General features: G+C 51.9%; 1 protein-coding gene across 3 annotated transcripts in view; it reads left to right on the forward strand.

The window, feature by feature from the left end:
• The window catches only part of EFCAB8 (EF-hand calcium binding domain 8), a 105,030-nt gene that overhangs the window by 16,429 nt on the left and 66,188 nt on the right, over positions 1-22,413 (forward strand). For all 3 annotated transcript variants that reach the window (XM_054674650.2, XM_054674651.2, XM_063803302.1), the window contains 6 exons: positions 972-1,090; positions 3,609-3,712; positions 12,372-12,507; positions 16,179-16,284; positions 19,092-19,176; positions 20,058-20,182. In XM_054674650.2, coding sequence (XP_054530625.1) covers positions 972-1,090; positions 3,609-3,712; positions 12,372-12,507; positions 16,179-16,284; positions 19,092-19,176; positions 20,058-20,182 — 675 coding nt within the window. The remainder of the gene's footprint in view (positions 1-971; positions 1,091-3,608; positions 3,713-12,371; positions 12,508-16,178; positions 16,285-19,091; positions 19,177-20,057; positions 20,183-22,413) is intronic.

Below are 22,413 nucleotides of genomic sequence, written 5' to 3' on the forward strand. Positions count from 1 at the left end.
GCTGGTCTCGAACTCCTAGCCTCAGGTGATCTTCCCGCCTCTGCCTCCCAAAGTGCTGGGATTACAGGCGTGAGCCACCGCGCCTGGCCTGGTTCTCCTTTTCTTTGGAGAGTTTTCTTTGTCTCAATCCTTCCTCTTTGTTAATTGCATGGAAATGGGAGTTGGTCTTTTTTAGCGCCTCCCCTCCCCACACTGCTGTGGGACCAACACAGTGCTCCCATATGGCGCGTTTTCAGCCAGGACTTGTGGGGTGGTTGAATGTTGAGCAGATAAGATGCAAAAGATAACCATGTGAGGACAGAAGCTTCCGGAATTGGCCTAGCCTGGGGTGGCTGGGGTGGATGCTGAGATGTGAGGAGGGGAGACAGGGCCAAGAGGGGCTGGATTTGAGGTTTGAGGGGCTGGAGGAGGCAGCCTCCTAAGGGCCCCGTCTCTGGCTGGAGGCATCTCCCTTCTGTGCACCCCTGCAGTGGACCAGCTGAGGACCGTAGGGGAGGCAGCACCAAGACTGCCTTGAACCGAGCGCACCTGGTAAACATGGTGGTGTTTTTTTTTTTTTTTTTTTTGAGACAGAGTTTTCGCTCTTGTTGCCCAGGCTGGAGTGCAGTGGTGCGATCTCAGCTCACTGCAACCTCCGCCTCCTGAGTTCAAGGGATTCTCGTGCCTCAGCCTCCCAAGTAGCTGGGATTGCAGGTACCCGCCACTGTGCCCAGCCAATTTATTTTTGTATTTTTAGTAGAGACAGGGTTTCACCATGTGGATCAGGCTGGTCTTGAACTCCTGACCTCAAGTGATCCACCTGCCTCAGCCTCCCAAAGTGCTGGAATTACAAGCGTGAGCCACCGTGCCTGGCCATAGATGTGGTCTTCAGTGTGTCCCCCTCAGCACCCAGACACTTGAGAACTCCGTGGCAGTGATGGGCCGAGGGACTTGTGAGGAAGGGGATGATGCTCTCTGTTCTCTCTTTAAAGCCCTGGGCATGGACGCCTTCATCAAGGCCATGAAGAAGGTTCTGAGCAGTGTGTCGGACGAGATGCTAAAGGAGCTGTTTTTGAAGGTGGACTCGGACTGTGAAGGCTTTGTCACCTGGGTGAGGAGGGTGCCCCTGCTTCCTCAGGTGCTGGAGGGAGGCTGGAGGGTCCAGTCCTTGACCAGTTGGTGGGGCTGAAGAGGGGAGGCCATCACGATGTGGGAAAGCCTCCCTGTGGATTCCGGCCCCACCCGGGGGACTTGCCTGGTGGAGACGTCCCTCCTAAGACCTGTGTGAGCTGAGTTCCTGGCAGCTCATTCCCCAGGGACAAGTGTCGTTGGCCCCTGTGTGAGACCTACTGAGTGTGCAGCGGTGACCCCACCTGCCACGCAGCTGTGCTGCCCACCAGCCTCCCATTTGGCTTGGGGGATTCAAGCTGGTACCACGACCATCTCATGACCCTTCACTGTCACTTAGGAATAGGCCAGCCTGTGGCTGTTACATCTAAAAGTGTCAGGCTTTTACAGCATCATCATAATAATGCTTTCATGTTTTTCTGGTTCTAAACGTTCGACAATGGGAATATACAGCTTTTTAAGCATACAGAAAAGTACCAAGGATAGTCTGACAAATTGATGTAGCAAAGATGACAATGATAACTAGCATTTACACCAAGCACTGTGCTAAGCTCTCTATGTATTATTTTACTTAAACCTCATAGGAATCCTATGGGGTAGGTGCTATGACTTATCTCTATTTCGGCCGGGCACAGTGGCTCATGCCTGTAATCCTAGCACTTTGGGAGGCCAAGGTGGGTGGATCGCTTGAGCTCAGGAGTTCAAGACCAGCCTGGGTAACGTGGTAAAACCCTGTCTCTACAAAAAATACCAAAAATTAAACGGGTGTGATGGTGCACGCCTATAGTCCCAGCTATTTGTGGAGCTGAGCTGGGAGGATTGTTTGAGCCCAGGAGGTTGAGGCTGCAGTGAGCTGAGATTGCACCACTGTACTCCAGCCTGGGTGACAAAGTGAGACCATGTCTCAGGAAAAAAACAAAAGAAAACAAAAAACTTACCTCCATTTGACAGATTGGGAAACTGAGGCATGGGGAAGTTAGGAGTTTGCCCAGGGCTTCAGACTCATCAGCACTGGAGCCAGTATTCAAACCAGGGAGGGTGCCTTGAGAGTCCCTGCGTTAACTGCCGTCTCATAGCTCTCCTCAGCATAGGTATACATTCTGGGTTTTCTTCTCAATTTTCTTGTTTTTATTTCTTTTTTTTTTTTTTTTTTTTTTTGAGATGGAGTCTTACTCTGTCACCCAGGCTGGAGTGCAATGGCACGATCTTGGCTCTTTGCAACCTCTGCCTCCCAGGTTCAAGTGATTCTCCTGCCTCAGCCTCGCGAGTAGCTGGGATTACAGGCACCTGCCACCACACCTGGCTAATTTTTGTATTTTTAGTAGAAACGGGGTTTCACCATGTTGGCCAGGCTGGCCTGGAACTCCTGACCTCAGGTAATCCACCCGCCTCAGCCTCCCAAAGTGCTGGGATTACAGGTGTGAGCCACTGCACTTGGCGGTTTTTATTTCTCTTAATGTTCTATAATAAACATTTCCTTTAGAACAATGAGGCCAACTAAAAGAAAAAGAATAAAAAGCAATTTAACCCCCTCGCATTCCTAGCATTCTCAGGGCTTTACCCAGTGGTCCTTCTCTACAACCCCGTTTCTTGTTATAGCTTCATATGGTGGCTGCTTTGGGCCTTGGCCATGTTTTCCAGCAGCTGGGCAGTGGAATGGAGTCTGGAGTTGCGCCAGTGGCCCTGGTGTGGGTGCTCCCTGCTGTTAACTTGATGTTTGAGAATGGGCATCTCACATCCTTACAGGGGCCTGAGTTTTATTATCCATAGGGGAGAGTGAATAAAGAGCTCCCAGGGTGATGCCAGTTGTGGGGGTGATCTGAGGATGCACTTAGTGCTTCAGGACGGCGAGGGAGACGCTGCTGTGCTCTTTCAGTGAATGCTGCGAGTAGGCCCTTCCCATACTCAGGATTCAAGAACAGGTCTGCTGTCCAAGCGCAGTGGCTCACACCTTTAATCCTAGAACTTTGGCAGACCACTTGAGCCCAGGAGTTCGAGACCAGCCTGGGCAACATGGCGAAACCCCATCTCTACAAAAAATACAAAAATTAGCTGGGAATTGTGGCATGCATCTGTGGTCCCAGCTACTCAGGAGGCTGAGGTGGGAGGATCACTTGAGCCTGGGAGAGTGAGGCTGCAGTAAGCTGTGATCACACCATTGCACTCCAGCCTGGGTGACAGAGCAAGGCCCTGTCCCAAAAGGAAAAAAAAAAGGCCGGGTGTGGTGGCTCATGGTTATAATCCCAGCACTTTGCGGGGCTGAGCAATAAACTGTGATCACACCACTGCACTCCAGCCTGAATGACAGAGAAAGAGCAGGTCTGTTGCTTGGCCACCTGCCCTGGCCAGTACTTGGGAAGCAGCCACCAGAGCCTATCGGAAGGGCCTGGGAGAGATGGGGTGGTGAGGGGGACCCTGGGAATCAGGCTTGAGTTCTTGAAACTGAAGGCTGAGACCATTTTGCCAATACCCTGCCTCCCTTGTGCTTTCTTTCGAGGCAGCAAAAGTATGTGGATTACATGATGCGTGAGTTCCAGGGAAAAGAGGACATGCGAAAGAGCCAGTACCGCCTGCACTTCTACCTTCCCATGACGGTCGTCCCCCTGTAAGGAGCCTCTTCCTGGGCCTTGGTGGGTGGGGTGACTGAACAAGTGCTGGTGCCAGCCTGCAGTGAGCCCCTCCCTCAATCCGTGACCTTGCTGGTGCTGACCAGGGGCTGGCATCAGCCTGCTGCCTGATGTCCTTTGGCTAATTTCAACCTCACAGCCCTGTAAGTGTTAGGACTAAGGTACGTGATTTGTCCCCATTTTGTAGATGAGGCCACTGAGGTCTGGAGAGGTCAAATGGCTGGCCCCAGGCCAATAGGTAGAAAGTGGCGGGCTGCTGTGTTTGGCCCTCTCAGCCCCCATTCCCCAGTATACAGCATTGCTTCACCTGCTTCCTGTGCTAGTTGGTGCGGAGTGGGTCTGGCAGTTTCATCATAGGGGCACAGGTGGCACAGGTGGCCAGCACAGGCAGGAATAGGGGTTTCCTCCCAGGCAACAGGGAGGGAATTGCTCCTCAAGCCCCCAGCCAGGCCCTGGAGGCCTCAGAGTGGCTGACCCCGGGAGTAGGTCCCTCTGTTACTCCTGGAGCTGGTGGCACCACCCTGCCTTGGCTTCTGCCTGACCGCTCTGCTCACTCTTCCTCCTCATGGCTCCCCCACCCGCTGTGCCCACTGAACCCTGGCTTTGCAGGGGAGGAAAACTGTCTTTTCCCTCTACCCATCTGAGGTTCATTGGCAGGGACATCTCTAAGCGAAGACAGAGTTACAAGGACGAGCATACAAGTTTATTTAATATAAGTTTTACATGACACGGGAGCCTCTGTAGGAAATGAAGGCCCTAAGAAACAGATAACCTGAGGGTTTTCATGCTAGGTTCAATGGAGGGTGGAAAGCTGTGGAAAAATAAGATAGGACAGAGGGGCCATGAGCCAAGCGTAATACATGGCGGAAATAGCAAGGACGTTAGTTCAGATTCTTGTCCGTGTCCCTGTGTCTTTGGGCACCCCTCACATGAGTCTTATGACTGGCTTCAGGGGAAGGTCAGACAGTCCTTCCTCAACATACTGCTTCTCAAATTCCTTTAGTTTAACAGACTCAGTATGCTGCGGTGCCCTATTTGGGGGTAGCATGTCTCAAACCCCCTCAACGTCTTCTGTCTGTGCCAGGGGTTGATCTGCCTCGCTGTGTGTTCCTCCCCCTGGACTCCCTAAGCATGAGTAGCACTGCGGGGGCTCTGACCTGCTGGGCCTGGGCCGCCCAGGTCACTGGATCCCTTCCTGCAGTCCACCCTGGAGCACTGTTGCCTGGGGCAGGTGGCCAGGCAGGGAGCTGGGTCCTGAGGTACAAGGTGTGGCAGCCTACATTTGTGACCAGGTCAGGAGGGAGCTGTGGGTGGGTCTGTCCTAAGAGGACCAGACCCAGACCAGGCCACGGAGAAGACCAAGAGCTGGAAGGCAGCCCCGGCCCTCAGGCAGCCTGGGGTTTAATAGAGAAGGCGGCTTGAATGAAAGTCACCCAAGGGTAACTTTTTTTTTTTTTTTGAGACAGAGTCTCACTCAGTCGCCCAGGTTGGAGTGCAATGGCTTGATCTTGGCTCACTGCAACCTCCGCCCCCCGGGTTCAAGTGATTCTCCCGCCTCAGCGTCCCAAGTAGCTGGGATTACGAACGCCTGTCAGGCATGGGCCTGACTAATTTTTTTGTATTTTTAATAGAGATGGGGTTTCACTGTGTTGCCCGGGCTGTTTGTGAACTTGGGGCCTCAAGTAATCCGCTCACCTTGGCCTCCCAAACTGCTAGGATTATAGGTGTGAGCCACTGTACCCGGCAATAACTTAAAACAAAATTTTGGTTGGGATTTAATTGAGAAATAACCAATAAATATGAATGATAAGAGATTTCATAACTGTATTTTTTAAACATTTACTGGTTTATTATAAAGAATATTACAAAGGATACAGATGAACAGATGTGTAGGGCGAGGTATGGGGAGAGGGATGCACAAGCTTCAGGAACCTCCGTGTGTTCAGCCATAGGGAAGCTCTCAGAACCCAGTCCTCTGGGGTTTTTAGTGGAAGCTTCATGACATCAGCATTCCTGCCCCTAGGGCATAGGGCAGTACTCTGGGGCTGTGGGAGTTAGGAACTGTGGGCAAAACATATATATATATATAAAACACCACAGGCCCCCACTCCTGGTTTTTGAACACAGAGAACACAGCTCCCTTATAGCAAAAGAATACACAACTCAAAAGATACTGGCACATTCCTAGAGTCCCATTTAGTCATTAATAATTCATCCCATCCATCATAGTATATGAATGTCTCCCAAGCTGAGGCCATTCAGGTTTGTAGGCTTCCTTTCAATCTTGTCAGGTTCCAAAAGCCGGAGTTGGCTTGGCAAATAAACCTCTCAGGCATCAGGAATCATTGAGCTAAGAGACAATGTCATCTCTCTTTTCTTTTTTGAGATGGAGTTTTGCTCTTGTTGCCTAGGATGGAATGCAGTGGCACGGTCTTAGCTCACTGCAACCTCTGCCTCCCGGGTTCAAGTGATTCTTCTGCCTCAGCCTCCCAAGTAGCTGGGATTACAGGCACCTGCTACCATGCCTAGCTAATTTCTATGTTTTTAGTAGAAATGGAGTTTCACCACGTTGACCAGGCTGGTCTCGAACTCCTGACCTCAAGTGATCCATCCACTTCGGCCTCTCAAAGTGTTGGGATTACAGGCGTGAGCCACCGCATCCAGCCAGTCATCTCTTGCTCTGAGAACTCCTTCGAGTTGTTGGTGTAATACTGGATTTCTCTCCATTTAATCCATTTATTAATCTTTACCCTCAGCTAGTATTCCTCCTTTTCTCCATTTGTCATTTATTTTTACCCAAACTTTTCCTCTTTTGCAAGGGACATTGGGTTCAGCCACTGTGCCTATCTGGATCGTTGATAGCAAAGCTACTGTAGCGAGTGCCTGCCCTCAGTCCATTCTCATTCGTAGAGAATAGGGTTACACGAGTTCCAAACTCGCGAGCCATTTTTACCATGAGGCAATATAGCTGTATTTATTTTTAACCCCCATTTTGCCAGATGGGATGAAGGCGCAATACACCCCCATCAGGCCCTTAGGGAATTCTGACAATGTTTTAAAACATGGTGACTGTTTCTTGCTTAGAAATTATCCCTGCCCAGGCATGGTGGCTCCCACCTGTAATCCCAGCACTTTGGGAGGCCAAGGTGGGTGGCTCACCTGAGGTCAGGAGTCCTGGCCAACATGGTGAAACCCTGTCTCTACTAAAAATACAAAAATTAGCTGGATGTGGTAGCAGGCACCTGTAATCCCAGCTACTCGGGAGGCTGAGGCAGAAGAATCGCTTAAACCTGGGAGGTGGAGGTTGCAGTGAGCTGAGATGGCGCCACTGCACTCCAGCCTGGGTGACAGAGCGAGACTCAAAAAAAAAAAAAAAAAAAATTATCCCTGCTTCCAACACTTGTAATTGGACCCCTAGGACAACTGGACCAACAGGTAGCGGAGAAAAAAATTTTTCTGTTACCGGAAAGAAGTTCCGATTCAGACTGCAAGAGAGGGTTCTTGGGCCTCATGCGTGAAAGAATTCAGGGCGAGTCCGTAGAGTAAAGTGAAAGCAAGTTTATTAAGAAAGTAAAGGAATAAAAGAGTGGCCACTCCATAGGCAGAGCAGCCCCAAGGGCTACTGCTTGGCTATTTTTATGGTTATTTCTTGGTTATATGCTAAATGAGGGGTGGATTATTCATGAGATTTTTGGGAAAGGGATGGACAATTCCTAGAACTGAGGGTTTTCCCCTTTTTTAGACCATATAGCGTAACTTACTGATGTCACCATGGCATTTGTAAATTATCATAGTGCTGGTGGGAGTGTCTTTTCGCATGCTAATGAATTATAATTAGCATATAATGAGCAGTGAGGATGACCCGAGGTCACTTTCACTGGCATCTTGGTTTTGGTGGGTTTTGGCTGGTTTCTTTACCGCATGCTGTTTTATCAGCCAGGTCTTTATGACCTGTACCTTGTGCCAACCTCCCATCTCATCCTGTGACCTAGAATGCCTGACCTCCTAGGAATGCAGCCCAGTAGGTCTCAACCTTATTTTAACCAGCCACTATTCAAGATGGAGTCGCTCTGGTTCAAACGCCTCTGACAATTTGGGTAAGAAATAAAAAAGTAGTCATTTTACAAGTGTATTCCTCCCTTGGCACAACTGCATAGTCATACCAGCATCCTCCCCACTTTTCTTCCCACGTCAACCAGAAAAACAGAAAATCTAGTGAGGACACTTCTTGGTCCCACTCCTGCTGAAGGTGAGCACACACTCTTGAGGGTGGGTAAGCCAGTCCCTCATGCATCCGTCCCCTCCGTTTTAGACAACTAGTGTTTCGATTGCCTGTTGTGCTTTCTACCAGCAATGGGGTTCTCTGCCATTGTTGGACATTATGAGCTGAAGAGTTTGTTCTTGGTCCGAAGAAATGAGAGTCGGCCTCCAAACCCACCTGACATCTTCTACTCTCTGTTTTTATGGCGCTCTGAGCAAAGCCCACTCCGGAGTTAGTGTCTCTTCCTGTCCAGACCCATTTGTAGCCCTCCAGGGCTACCAGCATCAGTCTCAGCTGTCTGCTGTGTTTCAGGGCCTTCCCAGAGGGACTGTGTCTCATGGCCATTGGCAGTCTCTGTCTCTCTTGCTGACAAACAGAACGGTTCTTCCTGGCATTATCTGCCTGAGGGAGTGCAAAAGGAACATGTCTAGATTCAGCCCATCTCCACACTCTGCAGCTCCCCCCTAGTTACTCATTTATGGAACCAGGTGGCCACCTCACGGGAGCATATGGGGATCTCTGCTTGTCAATTCCAGTCAGCTTCTGAACCTGGGAGTTCTTCTGAGGGGCATTGACTTGTTCAGCTTTAATGCACCCCTCAAATCTCCACAGGGCCATGCTCCACGGGGCATCCCTTCAACAGGCCAGGTTTCCCTGGTCCTCTTGCCTGAGTGCATGGCCAGGCCATCGATCACTGCCTGTGAGTCAGTAAAATCCCAAACACGGGAGCTTCCACCACTGTTCAATTCTTCCGTCACTGTTAGAAAAACAGCATGCAAGGCCGGGCGCGGTGGCTCACGCCTGTAATCCCAGCACTTTGGGATGCCAAGGTGGGTGGATCACCTGAGGTCAGGAGTTTGAGACCAGCCTGACTAATGTGATGAAACCCCGTCTTTACTAAAAACACAAAAATTAGCCAGGCGTGGTGGCATGCGCCTGTAATCCCAGCTACTCGGGAGGCTGAGACAGGAGAATTGCTTGAACCCAGGAGGCAGAGGTTGCAGTGAGCGGAGATTGCGCCATTGCTGTCCAGCCTGGGCAACAAGAGTGAAAACTCTGTCTCAAAAAAAAAAAAAAAAAAGAAAGAAAAAACAGCATGCAAATGCAATTCAGCCCACTGAGGCTGATCAGTTTCTACCTTCTTTGCTGCAAGTGGCAGCCCTCCAAACAGAATATTGTCCATTCACTTTGAAACTGTAAACCCAGCATTTCCTCGTTGGTCACTTGATAGCTGTTCACGGCACACTGTCCAAGTGTCGACAGAACCCAGCAGCACCTCACACAGTTCCAGAATCAGTCCTGGGGTAAAGAGGCTCATAGCTTGTGAGTATCTCTTGCTTGCATTCAGGTAGCAAGATGCTGAGTAAACCATTTCCATTTTATTGTATTTATTTTTTGGGATTTTATTTTTGAGACAAGGTCTTGCTCTGTGGACCAGGCTAGAATGCAGTGGCACCATCTCAGGTCATTGCAACCTCCGCTTCCTGGGTTCAAGTGATTCTTTTGCCTCAGCCTTCCGAGTAACTGGGATTACAGATGGCCGCCACCACGCCTGGCTGATTTTTTGTTGTTGTTGTTGTTGTTTTGAGACAGAGCCTTGCTCGGTCGCCCAGGCTGGAGTGCAGTGGTGCAGTCTCGGCTCACTATAAGCTCTGCCTCCCGGGTTCATGCGGTTCTCCTCCCTCAGCCTCCCGAGTAGCTGGGACTACAGGCGCCCACCACCATGCCCAGCGATTTTTTTGTATTTTTAGTAGAGACGGGGTTTCACCATGTTAGCCAGGATGGTCTCAATCTCCTGACCTCATGATCTGCCCGCCTCGGCCTCCCAAAGCGCTGGGATTACAAGCGTAAGCCACCGCGCCTGGCCTAGTTTTTGTATTTTTAATAGAGACGGGATTTCACCGTATTGGCCAGGCTGATCTTGAACTCCTGATCTCAGGTGATCCACCTGCCTTGGCCTCCCAAAGTGCTGGTATTACAGGTGTGAGTCATTGCGCCTGGCCAACCATTTCCATTTTATTATGGAATTTCTGGCCTCTGTAGGCCCCATTAGAGCATTTCTCTGATATCACCCAAGACATCTGGGTATTTCAGGTTTCAAGATAATTTTATATCCTTCAGTCATAGGGGTAGCTTCAGTTAATGTCCCATAACAAGGTAGTAAATGCCCCTCAAGAGGACATTCCCTAGTCCAAAGTCCCAGTAGCTGTTGCAGGGAGGCGCTTACAGGCTTTTGTCGTAAGCCCCAGGAAATGCTCCACAGAGGGCTATCCAGTGGAGAATTTGTCCCTGCCAGCTCTCTAGCTTCTACTCTGCACTGTGTGGGCCTGGGCAATCTTACCGGTTCCCATGTAGCATGTCCAGTTCATATAGCTTGAAGGGCGATTTACATACCTCTGTTTTATAGCAGTAGGAAGGGGAGACATTCCCTAATTAGATGTAGTGTTCATTCCCATGATACAATCAGATAAAAGCAACCATTTGAACATGAAGTATGTTCAAATACATAACTGTACATTTTGGCATGAACACATTGCTTAATAAGGTCAAGCCTTCACTGGTCTATTTCTTTCTTTATTTTTTTTTGAGACGGAGTCTCACTCTGTCACCCAGGCTGGAGTGCAGTGGCGCAATCTTGGCTCAGTGCAACCTCTGTCTCCCGGGTTCAAGCGATTCTCCTGCCTCAGCCTCCTGAGTAGCTGGGACTACAGGCGTGTGCTACCACACCTGGCTAATTTTTGTATTTTTAGTAGAGATGGGGTTTCACCACGTTGGCCGGGCTGGTCTTGAACTCCTGACCTCAAGTGGTCTGCCCGCCTCCTGACCTCAAGTAATCCTCCTGACCTCAAGTGATCCACTCACCTCAGCCTTCCAAAGTGCTGGGATTACAGGCGTGAGCCACTCTGCCTGGTCAGGTCTTTCTATTTCTTTGGGCCATTTAGATCTCAAGGGTGTTTAAAGGTCCTGAAACAGAATGTCAAGAGGCTTGTTCCTATATTCTCCTATTTATTTGTTCAACCTACAAACCCGGAGAGCATTTCCAACTTGGTGGGGAAAATAAATGAGTAATATTTAATTACCTTCATGAAAGAGTAACTTAAAACATTGGCTTACCTTTACTGAGCCTGGGCCGGGTGCACCAAATGCAGCCTCTCATCTGATCCCATCACAGCCCTAGGAGGTGCAGGTGCTGTCATCATGCAGGTGAGGAAACCAAGTCCTCCCTGAGATGGCATGTCCTTAGGGCTGTCTTCCCTTTTCCTAGCTGTCACCTATCATCCCATTCTGCACAGTCTTTGGCCCTGACAGAAGTGGCAGGGTTGGAAGAGATGAGAGGGCAGCTGAGAATATTCATCACAATCTACCCAGAGCCATGGGCTGAGGATAGGAGAGAGGAGAACCGTGCCCAGACACGTTTCCCTTGCTCTTCTGCAGAGATGGTAATGGCAGTTGAATTTTCACAGTGGCGTGGGTTATCCCTAAGCCCAGGGTCAGACCAGGCCCACCGGATTTGGAAAGGGCCCTGGAGGAGGGGTCACAGTGCCTAGGTTCTAGTTCCAGCCCTGCTGGCAAATAGGACATAACTCCAGGCAAATGATTATTCCCTGGGCCCCTGTAGGATGAGGTAATATCACCTGCTCTGCCAGGGCTCAAAGATTGGGCAGATCAAGTAGGAGAGTATGTGCCATGCCATGTTGGGAAGCTGGAGTGGCAGGGACTCTCAATGGCCAGATAGCTGGCTTAGCCCACTTGGGTGCAGGGAAGCAACCCACAGAGGGGAGCATCAAAGCCTGTATGAATGCTCAAGGGTGGCCTCCTGCGAGGCCAGGCCTGCCCCCGGAGCTGTTGGCTGTAGGTTTGGTGTGTGGGACCCTAATTCCCCACTGCTCCTTGTCCACTTTGATTTCATCCTTCGGTTCTGTTCCCCCCTCTACCCCAGAGCACTAGAGCAGTTGCTAGAAAGTGCTGTTTCTCAGTTTTCAGCCTCAGGCTCCACTCTGCTCACCCTCTCTGGGCAGTTTTTCCTATGATAGAAGCTTTGCGAACAACCTCCGTTCTGTCTCCTCTGTCCCATCACGTCGCGAGGAGGCTGGCTGGCTACTTCGCAGGATAAGCCTGCTGCTTCTCACTTCTGGAGCCCCGCCTCATATCAGCTTCTACGTGGGGCCCTTTTTCTTTTGGCCACTGTTGATGATCCAGTAGAAACCCGCTTGGAAGAGCCAGCTATGGGTTTATGGCGTGCGCATGTGCGTGCGTGTGCGTGATGCTCCGCCGGCTTTTGTCCCTCCTCCTCGGTGGCTCTCTGTTCTGCCGCAGGTGCCCCCTCCCTGAGCTGTTTTTGCTTGGGCTCTTCTCTCTTTCATCGCCTCCCACAGGAACCATGGCTGTGAGGTGGTGAAGGTGGTGTTTTTAATCCACCGGTTCAAGAAGATCGGGTGTTTCCTGACTGTCACCAAAGACGGGATCCTGCAGTTCTGGTCTGAGTCCTTCTCGCTGATGAGCTCCTTCAGGGTGAGTGGGGCCCCTACACATGGTGCACACATGGGTCATTGGAGAGCCTCTGCCTTAGCACCCCCATGGTGAAGGTGACCTGGAGCCAGGCAGATTCATGGTCTAAGCAGCCTGGACTTGCAGTCACAGCACCTGGGTCCTGACTTGGCTTCACTGTGGGAGCCACACATTTCCCTTCTGCTAAGCAGGATTCCACCTGGATGTCCATTCCATGTGGGCGTCTCACAGACCCCTCAAATCCATTAGCCCAATAGGTGTCCCTTTAGCTGTCCCTGCCCACCAGGTTTCCTTCTCTTGCATCCCCATCTCAGTGAATGGCATTGTCATCCCCAAGACTCCTGTGCTAGGGGTCAGCCACTCCCACGCTGTCCCCACGTCCTACCGATTCAGGCCTTTTGCCTAGTCCAGGCGGGAAATCATAGTGGTTATGAGCATGGGCTCTGGAGCCCAAATCCCAGGGTCAGAGTCCTAACTGTACCACCTGCAAGCTCTGTGACCTGGACAAGGTACTATATACTCCCTGTGCCTCAGTTTTCCCATCTGTCAAATGGGGCTAGTTACAGTGCTTCTTTACAGTCCTTTTGGGAACACATGATGACATAATACATGTGTAGTGCTTGGGGCAGGGCAGGGCACGCAGCAAGTCCCTGCTGGATATATTTGTCTTTGTGCTGCCAGCTCCTGGCTGAGAGTAGTAAGTGAGAAGACGCTCAGGAGAACCCACTGTGTACTTGGTCGCCAGGGCCGTCCAGAATCCTCCAGCAGACGAGGAAAGCACTGCTCTCCAGGGCTCTACAGAAAGGTTGATTGAGAACACAGCCCCCAGATGAAGGGCTTTCTGAGCCTGTGTAACTGCAGAGTGATTCACAGTTGCCTCAGGGCTCATCCTTTGGGGAAGAAGAGGCCTGGGTGGAACTAGGGTCTGTGGGGTCCCATGGCTCTCCTTGGTGCACCAAGGGGGAGTCACGATCACCATCCTGAGGCTGTGGCTTCCATAGCCCTCCACCTTACCTTTCTGTGTGTGGACTGGGGCAGGGTGTGTTGCAGACAGAGCTCCTGCTTGTGGCTGCTACATGGTCACCAAAGCACCTCCAAAGGCTGAAGGGGACAGAGGAAGGCTCTCTGGGAAGGCCCAGCAGACCTGGATTCTTCCTAGAGGGGCCGCTTTGGCAGGAGTAGGCCTCCCAGGACCACACACCCACTGTCATGCAGATGGAGAGACCTCAAGTTTGAGGCGGGGCCTGAGTTCCACTCAAGAGCTATGTGATCTTGGGTGCAGGTCACTGAAACTCCCTAGGGCTCTTGGTTTCTCTGAACAGTGCAGGGGTTGGGAGTTACCAAGCTACTGGTGTGTGTGGGTTAGACCCCAGCCCTGGGCAGGAGAGAGGGGCTTAGGAGGGTTCTGGTCCATTGTCTTCACTGCCGGAACCACCTGGGGAGCCCGAGAGCACAGTCCTCTGTGCTCTTGGTGCTCTCTGAGTTCTGATGGAACAGGCTCCTCTCTGCCCCTGCCTTCCCTATCCCTTCTGATTATCCATCTAGAGGAACTGGTTTACGCTCCTCCCTGCTCCTTCCTCCCAGCTTTTCAGATCGTACTTCTTTCTGCTTTCTTCAGTTCAGAGCCTGTGGTGTCATTCAAAGAGTAAAATACAGCGCCAGGCGCGGAGGCTCACGCCTGTAATCCCAGCACTTTGGGAGGCTGAGGCAGGCGGATCACTTGAGGTCAGGAGTTTGAGACCAGACTGGCCACCATGGTGAAACCCCGTCTCTACTGAAAATACAAAAATTAGCCAGGCGTAGTGGCGCACACCTGTAATCCCAGCTACTTGGGAGGCTGAGGCACGAGAATCACTGGAACCCGGGAGGCAGAGGTTCCAGTGAGCCGAGATCGCACCACTGTGCTCTAGCCTGGGCGACAGAGCGAGACTCCGTCTCAATAAAAAGAGAGTAAAATACAGATTCCTTAGGTGGCCACACCTACCTCATCTCTGGTTTCTCTCCAACTCTAAGCTGAGTGGGCTGGCCTCCCTCTTCCCCAGGACACAGCAGCTCATTTCTGCTGACCTGGCTCTGCTCGTGGCTTTCCCTGCCTGGAGTGCCAGCTCACATTCTCTCTGTGCACATGCTATACGAGTGCAGGATGCACCAGTGCTGAGCTCCTACTGAGTGCTGGGCACCACCCTCAATGCTTCAACTTTCATTATTCCACTCATTCCTCGCAACTTTGCAGAACAAATTCTCGGTTAGTAAGCCACTTTGACCAGGTGACATCTGCAGATGGAAAATAGGATTCTGACCTATCTCCGGGGCAGACAGGGGAAGTCAGTCTTCCTTCCCTCAGTTCCTACTTCCTCTCCCTGCAGGCAAATGCTATGACCAGTTTTGGGGTGCTCTTCCATGGCTATCCTCTCTACATATCCCCCTTTTCTTTTTTTTTTTTTTTTTTTTTTTTGAGACTGGGTCTTGCTCTGTCACCCAGGCTGGAGTGCAGTGGTGCAATCACGGCTCACTGCAGCCTCAACCTCCTGGGGTCAAGGGATCTTCCCACCTCAGCCTCCCAAGTAGCTGGGACTACAGGCATGCACCACCATGTCCAGCTAATTTTTTCTTTTTTGAGATGGAGTCTTGCTCTGTCACCCGGGCCGGAGTGCAGTGGTGTGATCTCAGCTCACTGCAGCCTCTGCCTCCTGGGTTCAGGTGATTCTTCTGCCTCAGCCTCCCGAGTAGCTGGAATTACAGGTGAGCACCACCACGCCCAGCTAACTTTTGTATTTTTAGTACAGACGGGGTTTCAACATTGGCCAGGCTGGTCTCGAACTCCTGACCTAGTGATCTGCCCACCTTGGCCTCCCAAAGTGCTGGGAGTACAGGTGTGAGCCACTGCGCCCGGCCTTTTTTGTTAATTTTGTAGAGATGGGGTCTCCCTATGTTGCCTAGGCTGGTCTCGAACTCCTGGGCTCAAGTGATCCTCCCACCTTGGCCTCTGAAAGTGCTGAGATTACAGGCGTGAGCCACTGTGCCCTTTTCTTTTTAAATGCGATAACGGAAGCATATTATAATATTGCTTTTTACCTTGGTTTGTCACTTAATCATGTCTCTTGGCAGCTCTTTATTGGCATGGGCACAGTTCCTTTGTTCTTAATGTCTGGGTGGTGTCCATGGTGTGGGTTGATAATCAGCTGTGCTTTCCAGGTGGCTTCTGGCCTGTTGCTCTAATAGCAGCTGCAGCGTCCCCTTTGAGTAGGTGCAAACACACCCATAGAAATGTCTTGGAAACAGATCCCTGGATCATGAACTATGCATATTCAAGAGTTTGGTTGTTTTTTTTGGGGGGGGGCGGGGGGCGCACAGGGTCTCACTCTTGCCCAGGCTTGAGTGCAGTGGTGTGTTCACGGCTCACTGCGGCAAGACTTTGATAGAACTGTGAGACTGCTCCAGAAAGGGGTTTTAAAGAAGGTGTTCTTTAAGCCCATTTTACAATTGTGGAAACTGAGACCCAGGGAGGCTAGGGAGTTTATCCAAGGCCCCTATCACTAGACTTAGTGGTAGTGCTAGGCTCCATGCCAGGTCTGTGGTGGCTCCAGGCCTTGTGTGGCAGGAGAGGTTCATGGGGAGCTGCACTGGCCTGAGTATGCATCCCAGCCCATCTCCTCTGCTCTTCCTCTGGCCAGCTTAACCAGACCCAGCAGCTCTACAACCAGCCGATGTGGGTCATTGACATGGTATGTCTGCACAATATGAACCTCGTTGCGGTTGCGTCTACCAGGCAAAAGATAGGTGAGTCCCTGGGGGCTTCCCAGCTCTGCTCTCAGCCACTGGGAGCCATGCATTTGTGCCTGGGAGAAGTCTGTTGGCTGAGCAACTGTGAACATGGATCAGAGCCCCCTGGGAGGATAGCCAGGTGGAGAGGCCTTAGTGCCAAGTAGGCAGGGGGTGGTCAGTGAATGCTCGAATGAATACAATGATGTTGAACAGACCCAAATTTACAAGCCAGAGGCCATACTGGTCCATCTCTGGTCCTGATTCTACCTCCTGCCTCTTGCCACTCCTAGTCCAGGCCCCCTTCACTCTCACTTAAATAGCCTCTCCTGGCCGGGTGTGGTGGCTCACTCCTGTAATACCAGCACTTCAGGAGGCCGAGGTAGGCGGATCACCTGAGGTCAGGAGTTCAAGACCAGCCTGGCCAACATGGTGAAACCCCGCCTCTACGAAAAATACAAAAGTTACCTGGGAGTGGTGGCACACGCCTGTAATCCCAGCTACTCAGGAGGCTGAGGCAGGAGAATCGCTTGAACCTGGAGGTGGAGGTTGCAGTAAGCCGAGATCGCGCCATTGCACTCCAGCATGGGCAACAGAGAGAGACTCAGTCTTAAAAAAAAAAAAAAAAAAAAAAAAAAGCCTCTCCTGCATGCCGTGCTTCCCTGATGCCCCCAAAGGCAGGATGTGCATTACAGTGCCCTCTGGAGAAAGCCTTCACCCTACCCCAGTGTTCTTAGGATGGAGGTGGGATCCTCAGTGTGGTCTGTGAGGCCTTCAGAGGTCTGAGCCCTGCTGCCTCCAGTAGTCTCCACCTGTCCCCTCCCTGTGGTGCTGAGGCCACTGTGGTCTCCTCTGGTAGGTGCTGTGGCCTGGGTCTCTGTGCTCTGCCATCCCTCCTGCCCCTCTCTCAGCCCCAACAGCCTCTGCTTTTCTTTTGGCTCTCATCTCAGAAGTTACTTCCTCCAGGAAGCCCTCCCTGACCCTCTAGTCCAAGATCCTCTGTTAAAAAGACCCCATGAGATTGTACCTCTTCCCTTCAAGGTCCCCCTTTCAGTGTCATCTCACATGTATTAGTTTGCTTCTGTTTAGCACATGTCTCCTCCTCCAGACTGGAACCTCCATGAGGTCAGGGACTGCATCTGTTCTGCTCAACTCAGTGTCTCAGCGCCTGGTACCTTCTGGATGCTCGATGACTATTGAATGGATGGATGATGAATGAGGCCTCTGACTGAGCAGACCTGTAAGGTGGTCAGGGAGAGGGAATTAGTACATGAAATGACAGCTGGCGATGTGAGGCTGAATGGGAGGAGAGAGAGTGGCTGTTCTGGAACAAGCAGGGACTGGAATAAAAAGGACCTGGGTTCAGAGCCTGGTCCCACTGCTCTGTAGATGTCTGCCTATGAGCAATTACTTTACCTCCCAGTGCCTCGCTTTACCCAGAGGTAAAATGGGGCCTATGATACATGACTCCAGGGTGAGTGTGGCTTAGTAGTTAGGTGTGTGAAGCTGCTGGCATAGTGCCTGGCACATAGTGGGCAGTTAATCAACACTGACATCATTATGAGGCTAAATTGTGTGATACAGAGAAAGTGGTCAGCCGTCAGCAAGGGCTAGAGCAATCTATCTGTGACCCGCCTGGGCTTTCCACTGCAACATCTGTTTCCTGGGGACCCAGTGCTGTCCCAGGCTTTCTCACCCTTTATCCTCAGACAGCCCTGAGAATTTGGTGTTAAAACCCCATTTATTTTTTATTTTTTTGAGACAGTCTCACTCTGTCACCCAGGCTGGAGTGCAGTGGCACAATCTCGGCTCACTGCAACCTCTGCCTCCCGGGTTCAAGAGATTCTCCTGCCTCAGCCTCCTGAGTAGCTGAACTAGGGATTCATTTATTTTGGTTGAAAAAAAAATATTGAATTCTGGTTCGATGATGGGCTGGACCTGCTCTGCTGGGCCCGTGTTTGTTGGCTCATCAGGTATCTGGGATTACAGGTGCGCGCTACCACACCCAGCAAATTTTTGTATTTTTAGTAGAGATGGGGTTTCACCATGTTGGCCAGGCTAGTCTCCATCTCCTGACCTCAGGTGATCCACCTGCCTCAGCCTCCCACAGTGCTGGGATTACAGGTGTGAGCCATTGCAGCCAGCCTAGAACCCCATTTTAGAGATAATTATGTCATCACTGCTGTCCTGATGGAGCAGCTGTCATCTGCTCGGAGGTACTCAGACAAGGCCAAAAGCAGAGGTGGAAGTGGCAACAGTGTGATCCCCCTTTGTGGCCCCAGCCCAGTCCAGCCAGTGCTCCTTTTGTGACCTACAGCCCTCTGGGGTGGCCGGCCACGTAGAGAGGCAGAGGAGGGCGAGAGGCTGCCGTTCAGATGCGGGAGACAGCATGACGGTGAGGCTGTTGCTCATCAGAGGCTGGAAGTGAGGCTGGATCTGTTGGAAGGAGTCAGATTTTTTTTTTTTTTAAATTGAGACAGGGTCTTGCTCTGTCACCCAGGCTGTAGTGCAGTGGTACAATCACTGCTCACTGCAGTCTCAAACTCCTGGGCTCAAGCAGTCCTCTTGCCTTAGCCTCCCTAAGTGCTGGGATCATGGGCATGAGCCACTGCACCTGGCCTGGGATTTTATTCCAGCTGCAGTTGGAAGCCTTTGGGGATTTTCAGTGGGGTTCCCGGTGGGTGGGTTTACTCTGTGAACAGCTGTCTGTGGTTGCCATGGGGGAAAAAGGGCTGAAGGGGCCAGAGATTCCTTGGGATAGCAATGAGGCTGCTCACCGTGACTGAAGACCTCCCAGGCTTCATGGCCTTCTGTCTTTCCCCCAGATTTCTTTGATATTAGTGACCACAAATGTGTCCGGGCCTTCACCTTTGTTGATCTGGACAGCTGTGCTCTGGTCATGGACTACTGGTGAGTCTCCACTGGGTGTTCCTCACATGAACCAGGAGGCCCAGGCCTCCTGCAGCAGCCGCATCACTGACTAGGGTTGGGGCCCCCAGAAAGCCTCCTTGGAAAGATCTGGAAATATCTCCCCACTGGCTCCAAGGCCCCTGTGTCTTCCTCCCCACCAGGCTGCTTCTCTCTCAGGGTCACCTCTCATGGTCACTCAGAGCTTGGAGTCATTGTCACTCCCCCACCCAAGACAGCCACCAAATCCCAGCAGAGGCTTGTCTGGCTGTGGCTGAGGACTCTGGGGACATCACAGTCTATTGCGAGGGGTGACTTAACAAAGGGCAGCTGGAGGACTAGGGATTCATTTATTTTGATTGAGAAAAAAGTTGAATTCTGGTTCAGTGATGGGCTGGACCTGGTCTGCTGGGCCTGTGTTTGTTGGCTCCTCAGGTGTCTGGGCAAGGCCGGAAAGTGTTGTTGGAACTGCCCTTGCTTCCAAGGAGGAGGGAAGCTGTTGGGGGGCCAGGGAGGGAGTGGAGGCTCCACAGCCTCTTTTTTTTTTTTTTTTTTTTCTTTTTTTTTATGACTCAGAGTCTCACTCCGTGTCCCAGGCTGGAGTGCAGTGGCGCCATCTTAGCTCACTGCAGCCTCCACCTCCCGGGTTCAAGTGATTCTCCTGCCTCAGCCTCCTGAGTAGCTGGGATTACCGGTGCCCGCCACCATGCTTGGCTAATTTTTGTATTTTTAGTAGAGATGAGGTTTCACCATGTTGGCCAGGCTGGTCTCGAACTCCTGACCTCAGGTGATTAACCTACCTTGGCCTCCCAGAGTGCTGGTCTTACAGGTGTGAGCCACCGCGCCCAGCCCACACAACCTCTTCTGTCTCCATCTTTCTGCAGGTCTGACTATCACAGAGGTGTGTTCTGCTATGGAGATGCCAAAGGCAACGTCATTGTCTTCACCTCCGAAAACATGACCAGTGGGCTGTTCAACCCCCGTATCCTCCCCAGGGCCTCCAAGTGGGGTAGCTAAGATGCTGGGGAAGGGGGCAGAGGCCTGGGCATGGCCTAGATGTGGGTGCTGAGGTCATCCTGGTCCCCGAGCCCCCCACTCCCTGCCTCTGCTCTGGAGTCTCTGGGAAGGCGTCTGCTTTTAAGCGCAGGGTGCATGCCGCTCAGCTCAGCACAGAGGGAGAGGCGATGGGGGGCAGCAGAAGACCACGAGGGCTGGGGAGAGGGGTGGCCTCTCTGAGGATGGGAGGCTGTGCGGGTGCGGTCTGGGGGTGCAGGACGCTTCTCACCCCAGCATGATGCCAGTGGTGGGACCCTGGGGAAGTCCTTCATCCACTCTGATCCTGGGTGAGAGCACTGATGCTAACTAACTTCCTCGGATGGTGGCGAGGAGGCATGTGCTCTCCTTGGCTCTAGTGCTGCCTTTGGGTGGGCAGGGGCTGTCCTGGATGTGGGCTCTGTGGAGCCTGGGCATGGCCTGGCTGGCATGGGTGAGTGGGCACAGCTGAGTCTGGAGCACCCCTTGCTGAGCGCTTTGCATGCATCACCTCCCATAATCCGCCCCTACTGTCAGGAGGGAGGAGCCGCTGCTGCAGCCCATAATAAGAGGCAGAAAGGGTAAGGTCACCTGTACACGCCCCTGCCTGGTGAGTGGGGGCTAAGATCTGAAGTCCGGCTGCCTGCCCTGGAGTCTGTGCTTTTAGCCTTTTGCTGGGCTGCATCCCACACTGATTAATAGCAGGAGGAAGTCATTGGAGCTGTTCTGCCCAGGTCGCTAGATCCCCAGAGGATACGGCTCAGGGCCGCCTAGGGAACTCATCTGAACTGGAGCCTGTCTAGAATCCAGCCTTGCACGCACAGTGCTGGCTCTCCAGGTTGCCTCACATCCACCAGGAGGCCCAGGCCACCAGGGGCCCCATGCAGGGCCACCGACCCCCTCTTCCAGCCAGAGTTACTAAGCAGGACACTCCAGGGGTTCCCAGGCCTTGGTAACAGGCCCCTGGCAGGCTCGTTGGGGCAGCGTCCCTTGCTGGCAGAGCAGGGACAGATCCTGTCCTGGACACAGCAGTGGGCTGGCACCCTGCTTGCCTCATTGGCCTCGGGTGCCTGCCCTGCCCTGAGCCGCCCACTTAGCTGCTTGAGCCTAGTCACTCTGCGCCACCCTGGGAACTGGCACGGGAGGTTGTGGTGGTCTTTGAGCCACATGGTGAATGGGATATTGAGAGAGGCAGATGATACTGTTTGGGCAGGAGTCCTTCCATGCCAACAAGTGATTGAAGGCTAGGGACAAACATGAAGATGAGGTGGGCCCAGTGTATGGACTTGGGAGGAGACAGACAGACCCAGGTATGTACCCCAGTTCTGTGTGACCTGGAGCCAGTTGCTTAACCTTTCTGTGCCTCAGTTCCCTTATTCAAATAGGGATGGCCCTACTTCCCTGATAGCTTTGGTATAAGAAACGTGGAACGTTAGGCACCTAGTAAGTGCACAGTGACTATGCTATGACTTCTTCCCTGCCCTCCCTCACAGCCTAGTAGGAGAGACAGGCAGGTAAACTGATGATTAAACCACAGCGCATCATAAAGCTGACTTCTGCCTGTGCCCGTGCACAACCAGCCCCACTCTGGCAGTCTTGGGCAACTTTCCACCCCTCCCTGGGACTTACTTTGTAAGCTTCCTCCTGCCCTTGCAAGATGGGGCTGGTGACTTTGCAGCAGTACAATGTTTGGCATGAGCCGCCAGATCCATCCTTGCTGTCTCTTCCCTCCTCCATCCCTGGGAGGGAACCTGAGCCTAGACTGCCCCAGCATTTGTGACCCGCCTCCTTAAACTGCTCTGACGGAGGACCCATGTTTGTCTCTGACAGTGCTGGCTCTACTCGTCTGTGTCAGACTGGCTTTGCTTTCCCTGAAGATCCATCAACTGCTGGCCTTGAATGGTTTCGGCAGCCGGGAGATGCTAAGCCCCATGAGGGCTGCACCTGGCTTGTCTGAATTCCTCCAGACAGGCTTGTTTTATTTTATTTAAGATTTTTTTTTTTTTTTTTTTTTTTTTTTACATTTTGAGACAAGATCATACTCTGTTGCCCAGGCTGGAGTGTAGTGGTATGATCATGGCTCACTACAGCTTTAATCTCTTGGGCTCAAGTGATCCTCCCACCTTAGCCTCCCAAGTAGCTGGGACCACAGGCACACCACCACCACTTCTGGCTAATTTTTTATTTTTTTGATTTTTTTTTGTAGAG

This window comes from Pan troglodytes, chromosome 21, assembly GCF_028858775.2.
Source record: "Pan troglodytes isolate AG18354 chromosome 21, NHGRI_mPanTro3-v2.0_pri, whole genome shotgun sequence".
NCBI classification, from domain to species: Eukaryota; Metazoa; Chordata; class Mammalia; order Primates; family Hominidae; genus Pan; species Pan troglodytes.